The 12,574-nt window shown below is 35.8% G+C and overlaps 1 protein-coding gene across 1 annotated transcript; it reads right to left on the bottom strand.

Annotated features, from left to right (window-relative positions):
- Positions 1-210: 210 nt before the first annotated feature.
- Positions 211-12,290, bottom strand: LOC129254642 (RWD domain-containing protein 4-like). The gene is made up of 7 exons (XM_064111966.1): positions 12,209-12,290; positions 11,214-11,323; positions 10,289-10,334; positions 8,979-9,086; positions 7,474-7,576; positions 6,205-6,257; positions 211-3,558 (listed from the first exon to the last, which is right to left on the bottom strand). Exons 2-7 carry the CDS (start codon positions 11,291-11,293, stop codon positions 3,526-3,528), a joined length of 423 nt encoding a protein of 140 aa, XP_063968036.1. The 5' UTR covers positions 11,294-11,323; positions 12,209-12,290; the 3' UTR covers positions 211-3,525.
- Positions 12,291-12,574: the final 284 nt, after the last annotated feature.

The raw sequence follows: 12,574 nt of genomic DNA, 5'->3' as shown, positions 1-12,574 counted from the left end.
TCAAATCACTAAGCATCTTTTCTCACAGCAACTCACACAACTCATCACACCTTTCAAGGGAATCATGTGTAACAGTCTTCCACATTCTCTAAAGTTCATAGGTCTTGTTTGATACACAAACACACAAACAACAATACTTTTGTACGTCATATTACACTGCAGTATTACAGACAGTTCGTAAAGAAATGAAAAGTGTTGAATGCAAAACAGTGAGATGTTGAAAGTATTTTTAATAAACATAGTGATTAATTAATTTTATTTCTAATTACAAATCTTGGAAATATATCTTCTGTTTCTATACGTCACAATAGACAATTTACCATCTATGTCAAGTGTTGGCAGCAAACAGATTATTGATCTGAAATTGATCAAGCATACTGTAAAATTATCTGCATTGAATTAAAAGACTGCCCAGCTTGAAACCTGCAATAAGTCACACTAGATGAGCTGAAAATTTAATTCAAAGTACGCACTTCTCAAGATTGTGTGAACTTCAAACCTATTTTTCATTCTGTTTTTAGAATTGCTCCTTGAAATTCTTTGAAAAACAATCAGGTAGTTAGCTGGATAATAGTGAATAAATTTTGACAATTTTTGTCTCACCTGCATAGCAGAGTGAGACTATAGGCGCCGCTTTTCCGACGGCGACGGCGACGGCGGCGGCGACGGCGGCGTCAACACCAAATCTTAACCTTAGGTTAAGTTTTTGAAATGACAGCATAACTTAGAAAGTATATGGACCTAGTTCATGAAACTTGGCCATAAGGTTAATCAAGTATTACTGAACATCCTGCCTGAGTTTCATGTCACATGACCAAGGTCAAAGGTCATTTAGGGTCAATGAACTTAGACCATGTTGGGGGAATCAACATCAAAATCTTAACCTAAGGTTAAGTTTTTGAAATGTCATCATAACTTAGAAAATATATGGACCTAGTTCATGAAACTTATACATAAGGTTAATCAAGTATCACTGAACATCCTGCATGAGTTTCACGTCACATGACCAAGGTCAAAGGTCATTTAGGGTCAATGAACTTTGGCCGAATTGGGGGTATCTGTTGAATTACCATCATAACTTTGAAAGTTTATGGATCTGATTCATGAAACTTGGACATAATAGTAATCAAGTATTACTGAACATCCTGTGCAAGTTTCAGGTCACATGATCAAGGTCATTTAGGGTCAATGAACTTTGGCCAAATTGGGGTATTTGTTGAATTACAGCCATAAATTTGAAAGTGTGTTGGTCTAGTTCATAAAACTTGGACATAATAGTAATCAAGTATCACTGAACATCCTGTGCGAGTTTCAGGTCACATGATCAAGGTCAAAGGTCATGTAAGGTCAAAGAACTTTGGCCACGTTGGGGGTATTTGTTGAATTGCCATCATATCTCTATGAGTGTATTGGTCTAGTTCATAAAACGTGGAAATAAGAGTAACCAAGTATCACTGAACATCTTGTGCGAGTTATAGTAGTTTTCAAAATCAGTACTGCTGCTATATTGAATCGCGTGATGCAGGTGAGACGGCCAGAGGCATTCCACTTGTTATATCATTATAGGTATCATTATGCCTTTAAAAAAGGAAAAACTGAGAATTCATTTTGGTCAACTTATTGTCTGTTTTAAGCCTGACAGTCACGTAAGTTATGTGTGTGAGATGAGATCCATTTGGCACTTCTCTTATGATTTCTGGGACCTATAATACAAATGTTTGCAACAAACTGCAAAAAGCAATTCTGATTGGTTTCGGACAGTATGATGAACAAAATACACATGTAACAATAATCTTGGTTGGCCAATGTCATTCAAAGTTTGACTGCAATCCTTTTTATTATGGGGTCCAGGTAATTTTAAGCTTTCTCAGAACTGAAGCCATTTCCAGCAGTTGCTTTTGAGCTGTGCTAGAACTCTTGCCCTGACAAGTGTACCATGTTACAAATCCGGGGGCTGTTTCATAGAGCTGTTCCTAAGTTGAGAATGACTTTCAGAAAGACTGTTGATCCTTTCATGTGGTAAATGATATTCACAAAGAAATGTTCTTTGGTGATTACTTAGCACCTAAGAAAGGTTCACCAGTCATTTCTTTAAGTTGCTTTTAACTTAAGCCCCTTTCAAAATTGGTGGTGCGACTGCTCACAACCATTGCGATTCTGTGCAACATATATTGTCACCAAGTGATAGCAAATGATCGCCGAGCAATTGTGAAAGCCCCTTTACGAACATCTTTATGAAACAGCCCCAAGGTCTGTTTAATATAAGGGCTGAATTTTTTAAACATGATGCATATGTATTTTTGTGAGGATTACTAAGGTTACAGTCACACCAATGAAACTGACTCCAAACCAACTGATAGTATGTCATTGGTAATAACGTAATAGCTGTAGTTGGTCTGGGGTCGGTTTCATGGGTGTGACTGTGGCATAAGGGTCAGAGATGCCAAGTCCAAAGACCAGGGCCTTGTCTTACAAAGAGTTAAGATTGATCCATTCAATTGTAACTCTATGGGAATCCATCAATGTCATAATTTTTTTCTACAGGAAATTTGCACAATGTCCTTTGTTGAAAACAAAGAGAAGCATACTAATTGTGAAGAAAACAGTTAATGTATGAATATACCTCATAACTAGAAAATACTTTGAAGAAACATGTATTTTATATGTTGACGTTGCTGGCTCTCCATAGTTGTGATTGATTGGATCAATCATAACTCTTTGTAAGACAGGGCCCAGCTATGCATGAGATTTTCTATGATTCAGCATGGGATTGCAGGCATTGTGCAAATGGGGAGAGGCTTTGATATATGTGTGAGAAAGAGATTTTCGTCTATGAGCAAGAGTCCCTAATGGGGGGAGTATCATGCATAATGTGCAAGTCTTGGGCCTTTTCTGTAGTGTTGGTGGAAAAAGGTAGACGGGTGAGCATTGTAAGCAGACTGACTAATTTATTCTGAACCAATCAGATGCAAGGATTTCAGTAGCTTACAACAGTTGTCAGCGAAAACAATATTTGCTTCGTGAAATGCTCCCGAGGATTAATATGGTCTCTGGCGGAGCATGGTGTGCTGCCAAGCTTTCATCGAATTGGGCCGATACATGCATGAGATTGCCCCTCTTTATACAAAAAGAAAATGCCCCATGATCATAATATGGCTCAAGCAGCTGAAACTAGTATCCCTTCAACAACTATCCCTGTATGTGAGTTGGCAAGGAAAGAGAAATATTCAAGGAACAACACATTGTCTCAATACATGTATCTCTGTGTACGAGCCAATACCCCTCAGTGGCGTATTGCTTCTGCATGAAGCCTGTAGTATAGCCTCCACATACGATAAATACCAATAAAATAGATGCATGTATATGTTGAGTCCTTTATTTGCACAATAACAACCAGTCAGACTTCATTTGCTGGATATACACCAATCATGGAAGTTGTATGAAGAAGGCTTCTCATTGGTCGTACCATTATATTGAAGGCTTCTGATTGATGAGTTTGTGTCTCTGATCTTGATGAAATCACTGTCAACTATCTGGCTTGCATCCTGACTTGCTTAACTGCAAAATAGGGAAGAAAAACAAGAAAAAAATGTAAACATTTATTGAATGATAAGCACTTGATATGAGGGTTCCATGACATTTGCTCTGGCGACGATTGCTCCTTTATATGTTCCACACACTAATCGACTGACCAACTTCAACCCTGGATTAAACAATATACCATAAACCTAACATAATATAAAACCCTATTGCAAACCTAACCCTACATCTTAGACGAAATAAAGCCCGGAGCAATTGTTGGAGAAGCAAATGTCGTGTCACCGCTTTTTGAGATACATAGCTCAGATTGAAATAGAGTGAAACCTGTGAAGACATGTGTAATAGAAAGGGAAGTTTGTTTAATCCCATCTCATTTTCATTGATCTTTCTTTGGCCATTTTGTGACTTTGGATTCTGAATTCAATGGGCTATAGCCTCTCTGTGATTGAACTAATCTCTAAATTATTGGCATGGGCTTAGTAAAGATTATTGAAGCTAGCCTGTGTAAAAATATTGTTAATTTTGTCTGAGTGGAATTTATGCAGTGTCCTTGTAAATCTGATCAGTTTCATTCGGAACCCATTTTAACAGAGATGCAGAGATGTTGGGATTTAAAACCCAGAGCTTCAATCATGTTTACAGTCACAGGGCTTATCTACTGATATACATCACCTCCATTAAAACAGCCAGGGGGCATTTCATGAAAGTTGTCAGCACAGACAATTTCAATGATATCCTTGGTTTTGATTGGCTCAGACGTTCTGGCCTCTGACTGTTACTATGGTAACTCTCAGAGAAAGATGACCTTGTCTGTGCTGACAGCTTTCTTGAAACGGTCCCATGTTATTGTAGAACAAGTTGCAATCTATCGCATGTATTTTTTTATCCTTATGGAAGTGAAGAGTGATTCGAATTTGAAGCAAAATACAAATAAATAATGCAACTTGATTTTCAACAATCAAAAGCATGCATTTAGCACTCGGGAGTCAATTTTGTTATCATTTTCTTTTAATTTTATGCAACCCTGTCAGGAATGATCTCCCAGATCGCAGCACCAAACTGGAGGAGTGTACATGATCATGAATATGAAATATTATATGAAGTGCCATGTGTAGATTATGAAGGACGATATATTGATCCTGAGCAATGTTATTGTAAGGGATAGATGCACATCTGCTTTATTAAATTACAGACTACAGTCTCGTCTAATACTTAAAGGGTTGCAAACTTTATATTGCTCTAATAAAGCAACATCAACATGGGCTCCGTTTCCACAACTCAGGCAAAGTATCATCTCTGAACATTTTCTTCCAAGAAATAACAAAATTTTCAAAGGAGAAACCAGCTCTGGCACTCAAATAAGAGACAATTGTAAAAGGCTCACAAGGAACCATGGGTGTGTTTCAGCAATCTCTCTGTATGTCCAGCATAAATTTATGTATGACTGGTGACCTTTTTTCATCTGAACACTGAATTAGATTTTCAATCATTTTCATTCCCATAAGCTTTAAAGTAGTGAAATAAAGAGGGGGGGAGAGAAGAAAACAAGAGTTACCAGCATCAAAAGAGACACGTGGGTCATTTAAAGGGGAAGTTCACCCTGACAAAAATTGAAAAATTTATGCATTTAATATTACATAAAATATGGGGCAGCTGCTCGTTTATGACGTCACAAATCCAAAATTTGAATATTCCAATAACTTTCTTAATCTTTAACAGATTTTCCTCAATTCTTCACCAATATTTTTTATCATTTTTAATGCTATTTTTACCACAAACTTTTCTTCAGGGTGAACTCCCCCTTTAACTCTCTATTACCTTTATTAGTCAACTGACATTTAAGATGTGCATTCTGTACACAATATAATCACAAGCTAAAGACTCACTTCCTTTATCATCAATTTGAAAGTTTAAACTGGGTGTTTTCTATGAATTATTTGCGTAAAATATATTTGCAATACAGTTTCTTGATATAAATCTTTGTTTTGTTCTAATGGAAGAGGACTGCAGATTCCATTTTCGTAAGTGTTATGAACCAGGGGGTATTTCACAAAGATGTAAGTGTGACTAGAATTGCATTTACACTCTCAGTTGAGTGCAGTACATTAACCACATCAGATCAAACTCCAAGGATAGACACTACTGCACAGTCATCAATGAGGTTATGTGTTAAGGCGACCGCACACCTTACCGCCTGCGACCTGATTTCAGAATAAAATGTAGTAGAATTTGATGCTAATATTGAGACTTGGAATATCTTACTGTGTAATGTTCTAAATCATCGTATGAATACCTGCGTTCAAATCTGTGACTGTGCTATCATCCTTCTTAGAATAAAAGTGATTGCCTACGATTTGAAACTAATTTGGCCTTTACTCTAAAATAAAGGCTTGTAATCTTTCAAAATTGTTATATTAGTATTCTTTCAATAAATTTTAACCTCAAATAAAATTATATGTTCCATTCACTTTTTCAGAAAATTAGCAAAATGCGATTTGTTCAAGAATTGGATCGCGAACAGTCGTAAGGTGTGCGGTGACCATTAGATGCCATCTGCACAGAGGCATTAAAGCAGGAGTTCAAGTCACATTTAATTCCGTTTGAACCCCCCCCCCCATTTAAGATAACAAGCCAAAGCTATAAATGTTAAAAAAAGATACTTACATGCTTGATAACATCAACCCAGTCCCATCCTCTAGGTCGTTCACCCTTAAAATCTATATAAAGAGAAAAAAAAAACCCAGATAAACAGTTATAAACTAGTGGAGGGAGAATTGGCACTTTTGATATTTAATTACTTTGTCAAATGAAATGAGAATATAACTTTTGAAGGTTTCCATGGTAAAGAAGATTGAGTGTAGTGGTTCTACGGTACCCCATGTGTTGGTCCTGAAAAGGACCACCAAAACTTGATATTTCTTGGATTTATTCCTTGGATTTCTTCTTCTTCTTCAAGCTACACTGCCTCCTTCAATCCTGAAGATTCTTGCAGTATTGTAGTACCGGGGACCGGCAGGTGCAATACACCGGGTGAACACCCTACTCTTTGACGAATAGTGTATTGGTTTTAACGTGCATAGGTTGTGACTCTCCTATACACGGGACCAACATTTGCGTCCTTTCCGATGGACGGAGTGTTTTCCAACTGCATTCACACCCGCACTGAACACAGCGGTGAGGCACGTTAACACACAACGCTAGCATCAGTTTTTTTGTTAGACGTCTTCCGGCATGCTGCGGGACTCGAACCCACGCACGTTGAGATCTACGATCTTATCCGGAACAGGCGCTCTAACCGACTGAGCTACACTGCCTCCACATGTCCTCTTCAGGAAAATGAAAATAACTACAAATCATACTTATTCTATCAACACTATTTTGATCATAACTATTGTTGGAATAATTAAATCTGATCTTTAAAAGCAACAATAATCATGAATTTATGAGTTTTACCCGAAAAACTGCTATTATCGTAGTTGTACATAAAATCAAATTTTTGAATAGTCAAGTTCTGTAGCACAAAATGTTGTGTAACCTGAGACATCATAAATTAAGTCTCAACAGATGTATGAGACTTCAAGGCAAAAGGTCGGGAAAAATGCTGCAATTGTATGTTGCAAAAAATTACACGAAACATCAGGAGAGGGTGGGGTGAAATATTTTGCTCCGAGGTCTATTTCGTGTATATTTGACTGAAAAGACAACCATGAATGAAAATCTTTCCAATACATTTTCAAAGGAAGTTGACAAACATTCTGATTTGCCCTGAATATTTGCATCTATTAAAACATTTCTATAAATTCACTGAGCTGTATAAAAACCCCAGAATTTGCTTCACTACCATGATGAGCAAAGAAACATGGCCTCACAACAGAGTTGGGTCTGTCCACAAACATGATTAACTCCAAATGATGTAAGTGTTCTATGACTTACTTGTTCTTTCAGTAATTCTTCTCTTCTGAGCTTTGGTGAGTTGTTCCTTCTTCTCTTTGACTTTAGCAACCAAAGGAACATGGACAGTCTCTTCCTTTTCTTCCTGTTTATTTTTAAAAGATTCACAATACAACAGGAATGTCATTACACAATGTCTTGTCCTTTATACAACAAAATAAGTGTTATTTTCTGTACAACTATGCAACAAAATTGTGTAAAAATAATATGCTGAATGTGGTTGATAAAGTCAGCAAAAATTTAAAGTGTGATGCTGTAAAATTATCTGAAGTGTCATTTCTGTTGTTGCACATATCTTCCATTTTAGATTTAATCAATTCAAATTAAAAAATCACTTGTATATGCAACTTTCGGGTCAAAATCTGGATTCTTTTGTTTTCATTTTCCCATATATTTCTTTATTTTGTCAACTAATGAGTGTTTCATTTTTGCATAATTTACCAACATTTCCATTTCTGATAACATGGAAAAAATTGTTTTAAAATAATCAAATAACAAATGAAGGAAAATACTAGTATTTCTTGCAAAGTTGCAATTGCACAAGTTAACCAAAAACTGCACAGATTTAGAGGCAAGATGACCATCACAGTAAAAAATAACTAAAATATTCAAAGTTGTGACTCACATTAGGGTCAATGTAAGAATTGGTGTCTGCATTGGTATTGAATTTTATTTAAATGAGATTAGGGTTAAAGTTGTCTTCCTGAAAATGTATAGGATTCTAGTTCACTCTGGGAAACAAAAAAAAGTAAGATGTAACAAATTGGTTACAGGAACTGGCTGGTCTCTGTACAAACCTTATGGCCTGAATTCACAAAGGAGGTTTCAAGGTTTCAAAAACATGGTTTATGCAATTTCATGCATTTATTGTGCGTATATAGAGAGAGTGCGTCCAATTGTGAATGCAATTTTTTTCACAATGGGGGGGGGGGGGGGGGGGGGACAGCCAGACCGTGCCCCCCCCATGAGAGCCATAATCAAAATTTTTACCGGTAATGTAAATATACCGCTTTTACCCAAGTGTGCCCCCCTTTTGAAAGTGAGCACCTTTTTTTGTGTGCTTTTCAAATTTTCCGCGGAAGAAATGACCTCCGATTTTATGTGAAAATTGTGAAAACCTTTTTTTTGGCTCGTTAAATTTTCATTGGAAAAAATGAGCCCCCCCCCCTCCTTTTGGAAAATCCTGGATCCGCCCCTGGTTAAATCATTTATGAACTCACTTTTTTTCATTGATGAGTACACATTTTAATTTATTTTCATTGATAGATGCAGTAACCTTAATGACAGGCATAAATTTAGCATGCTGTGATAAAGTATGTATTCACTTATTAGACATATCTCAATATACTTAAAGTGTGATTAATACATAAAACCTGCATAGACCATGGTTTCAATCAAACCAGACTAAAAACATCCTTTGTTAATTTGGGGCTATTAGAATTTCAGAAATCAGCAGTTAATGTATTATTTGAGAGGAAAAGACCTACCTTTGGTACAATTACTTCTTCTTCTTGAGCAGACATCAAGTCTTCTGCATTCTCTTTGGCAAACTCAAATAGGGTGAAGGTCATTGCACTATCTAGCCACTGTGCTGCCTATAATTAAAGGGAAACATAAAAATTAATAGATAGTTTAAATTGAGAGTATAATTTGGGAAGTTTGAAAAACAGGAAAAAAAAAGCAAAGAGGATGTAATGTTTAAAATTAAAATGAAAAATTGTCTGTACCTGCTCAGCCGTAAATTATGATATGTCCTGACAATATCATGTCTAGTGTGTAGAGACTCCTGCTTGAGTGTCACTTTAGTAGACAGCCCAAAGCAAGGAAAATCTTCCTCTTTCTTCTATCCAGGTTTCCATAGACTTTCTATCATGACATCACTGGTAACAGTTTTACCGGCAAAATATATAAAGGACCGGCAACATATTCTTGTGGCTTTGTGCTCAATGAGATACCCCCCCCCCAAAAAAAAAATCCCTGTTATTTTCAGAAAAGTAAAAATTAATGCCCTGTAGCTCTAATCAAAGTTTGATAAATATCAAACCTTGCATCACAATGCTTGTTAACAAGAAATTCAACCAACAGAAATCATATTTCGTTATCAGCTTTTTCAAATAAAAGTTATTGAGAATCTGAATTAGTACTGAAGAGCAAGTTCTGGTGATAATGCATAACTTCTAAACAGCTTTACAAAACACCTCCTCTGTGTATCAAACTGGTTGATAGGAGATACATCAATAAGCACCAAGCAAATTGTCAACAAGGTTTCATTGCACAAATAGGATTTTGTGTAATGATATTATTACATTGCTATAGCACACTTGGTATTATCTGATGCTGTGCAGTTAAACTGAAGTCATATAACAAATTTCCAGAGTTACTTTGGTCCATGTGTATGGGACTTTGCAATTTGCCAAACCGAAAGTCATCTAGACAGAAACAATCAAGAGCTTTGGGCCTCTGTTAGAGCCCAAAGGATCACAATTCTCAGTTAAAAACTGTATTACACTGTAAAAACCCATTCAAATTTCATCACAATTGCCATTTTAGTGCAGAACTATATACCAATTTATACTGGGTACATGTGGTCCTTTAACGCAAGCAGTGCCCTCATCATTAAACTATCTAGACCTTTGCTGTAGTATAAGAAATAACAGCTGAAATATACAGCAGACAGATCAACTTTGGAGTCATTGTGATGTAAAATAATAGTGTGCAGAACAGATACAACCAGTAAATATCTGTGGAACATCCATGATTAATTAAAAATACAATAACAAACTCAATATATACTCACCTCTTCTTTCATTTTGGAAATTATATTTTCTTTTACAGCTGGGGATCTAAAGATGAAAGAAAGGAGAAAAATATCTTCCATCAATTCACATTTTCCACATTTGAATACAAAATGAAAAAAAAAAGATTGTTTTTCAATTTACCATAACAAAAGAAGAACTTTCAAATAATTTTGTGACCAAATTACCTTTTACACTGTTCATAATTTGTAATCATTATTACACAAGGTATTTCAAGTCATCTCTTGATCAGATTTCTCTTTATGCATTAAATGAATTCCTACAAAATTAGGTATTATTTACTCCTAGAAATACAGAAGAACAATGCAACTTCATTCAAATGGACATTCATTATAATGTTAAATGCATGTATACTCTTGTTATTTATTGTAATTTGACTATTCTGTCAATAAAAAGAACAATGTTAGTTCATTACAATACAGATGCTTGGGGCTGCAATATGAATGATTGCATCAAGTTTTGAATATCAAGCAGCCCTCATATCCCATTCGTTCTAAATAGAATAAGATGAAAGATACCTCTATAACTTCCAGATTCAGTAAATTTACTAAAATATTCCACATTTCCAAATCATTTTTCTGTTCTTATTAATATAAATGCCAAAGGAGTGGGGAGGCATTGGTTGCAAGACAACCTAAACCTAATGTAAATATTATCAGTTTAATAAAAATGGTTTTAGAGCATTCCACATCCCAGACCTCTCTTTTACAGAAGTCTTCTTTCTTCCTTAATCTTCCTCCCCTTTTTTAATCTTCACCCAACAACACTGGTAGTGCCACCCACCATGTTGAACCTGAGCAACATGATCTATGTACATGATGCCAATTGGTCTCTTCGGCATCCTCATCGCTTTTCCCACTTTTTTTAAAGGTATAAACACATGATATACTACATGTATATTCTTACATGTGATTATTGAAGAAGACATCTAGATTGATTTCTGGGGGTACTGAGGGATAATCATCTTCCCAACTCACTTCTACCATGAAAGATTTGAAGTCTCCACCTTCTCCAACCTGTAAGAAAAATAATCAAATTTGGGAAAAAAAATCACAATAATATTCCCAACTGACTCAAAGCAGTTACTGAACTTCATGTTTATGACCCCATCTCCAAACTTGTAATAACTGTCTGAATTTTCTTCACAATGAATCCTTTTCTCCCTACCCACTCACCACCTTTTACGTTAGTTCTATTTAAGTTACCTGTTTACTTCAAATTGTTAAATTATGTAAGATTGAGCCTTTTTATTTTCAATTTCAATTTGATTACCTTTAATTCTTTACAAAAGTCTCTGATATTGGAGATAATATCCCACATGGGAGAAATTGAAATAGTCTTAGACATGTTGCCACATTCACAGTGTGCACTGATAATTATTTTACCTTTGTTGCATAATTGGTTTAGTTTCTTACATATAACCTGTTTTCTTGTACAAACCTAGTTCCTGATGATCTGATTTATATAAATTAAAAGTCGAAAGTATATGCCATTTCCCCAAATAAATATAGTGATTAAATCCTGGTTCCTTACATCTTGTTCTATCATACTGGTTACATGTAGTTCTTTTCACTATAAAAAAACCCAGATCTTTATTTAGACATGAGGCATACTCCCTCAGGCATTAACTGGTACAATTTGATTTAAGCCTGGCATGGTGAATCAGTGGTAATGTGTCCTTCTCATGAATGGGAGGTTGTGGTTTCAACCCCCTGCTGAGACATACCTAAGATTGATAGAACTAGGACCCTCTGCTTTCTTGTAAGGTGCTTTTGATTCAGATTGGAGAAGGGTAAAAATAATATATTACATTATGCAAGGGCTGCTGTAGAGCAGTTTCATTGCTGGAGAGGCTACCCTGGCTGGGTAAATAAAATATTATTTATTATAACCCAACTTACCCTATACTGATAGGTTGTGTCATTGACGGCTTTGAAGCAAGCATCCCCATCATAGATTGAAAGAAGCACTTCCCTCTCCTCCTGTTGAAAAATAAAAAACAAGAAAAGTTAAAGATGTCAAAACCATTAATGCCCCATGGAAATTATTTTCACTCATGATTTTGTTTCCATGATATAGCATTTGATCTGTTCACAAACAAATTCAAATAGCACAATATTTATACAGATTGTTCTTGACTATGCCAGACATAGACAACTGAAGTATGCAAACTGGAAAGTAGGCTACTGCTTATGTTGATTGAATTAACAATGACTGCAACCATGCACTCAACGTCTGAAACTACACTCTTCAGTCTATGCAACAGT

This window comes from Lytechinus pictus, chromosome 2 (genome assembly GCF_037042905.1).
Source record: "Lytechinus pictus isolate F3 Inbred chromosome 2, Lp3.0, whole genome shotgun sequence".
Taxonomy (NCBI): domain Eukaryota; kingdom Metazoa; phylum Echinodermata; class Echinoidea; order Temnopleuroida; family Toxopneustidae; genus Lytechinus; species Lytechinus pictus.
Note: the sequence above shows the minus strand (reverse complement) of the source record. Positions and strands in the feature narration are given on the sequence as shown.

What these genes read in the sequence shown, in the direction of transcription:
- LOC129254642 (XM_064111966.1), bottom strand. Translation starts at nt 11,293, where the DNA reads ATGGTAGAAGTGAGTTGGGAAGATGATTATCCCTCAGTACCCCCAGAA. An exon ending in TTTCCAAAATGAAAGAAGAG is followed by an intron (nt 9,087 to 10,288) that starts GTGAGTATATAT and finishes CTTTAATTATAG; the next exon opens with GCAGCACAGTGGCTAGATAG. An exon ending in AAGAATTACTGAAAGAACAA is followed by an intron (nt 6,258 to 7,473) that starts GTAAGTCATAGA and finishes CTCTTTATATAG; the next exon opens with ATTTTAAGGGTGAACGACCT.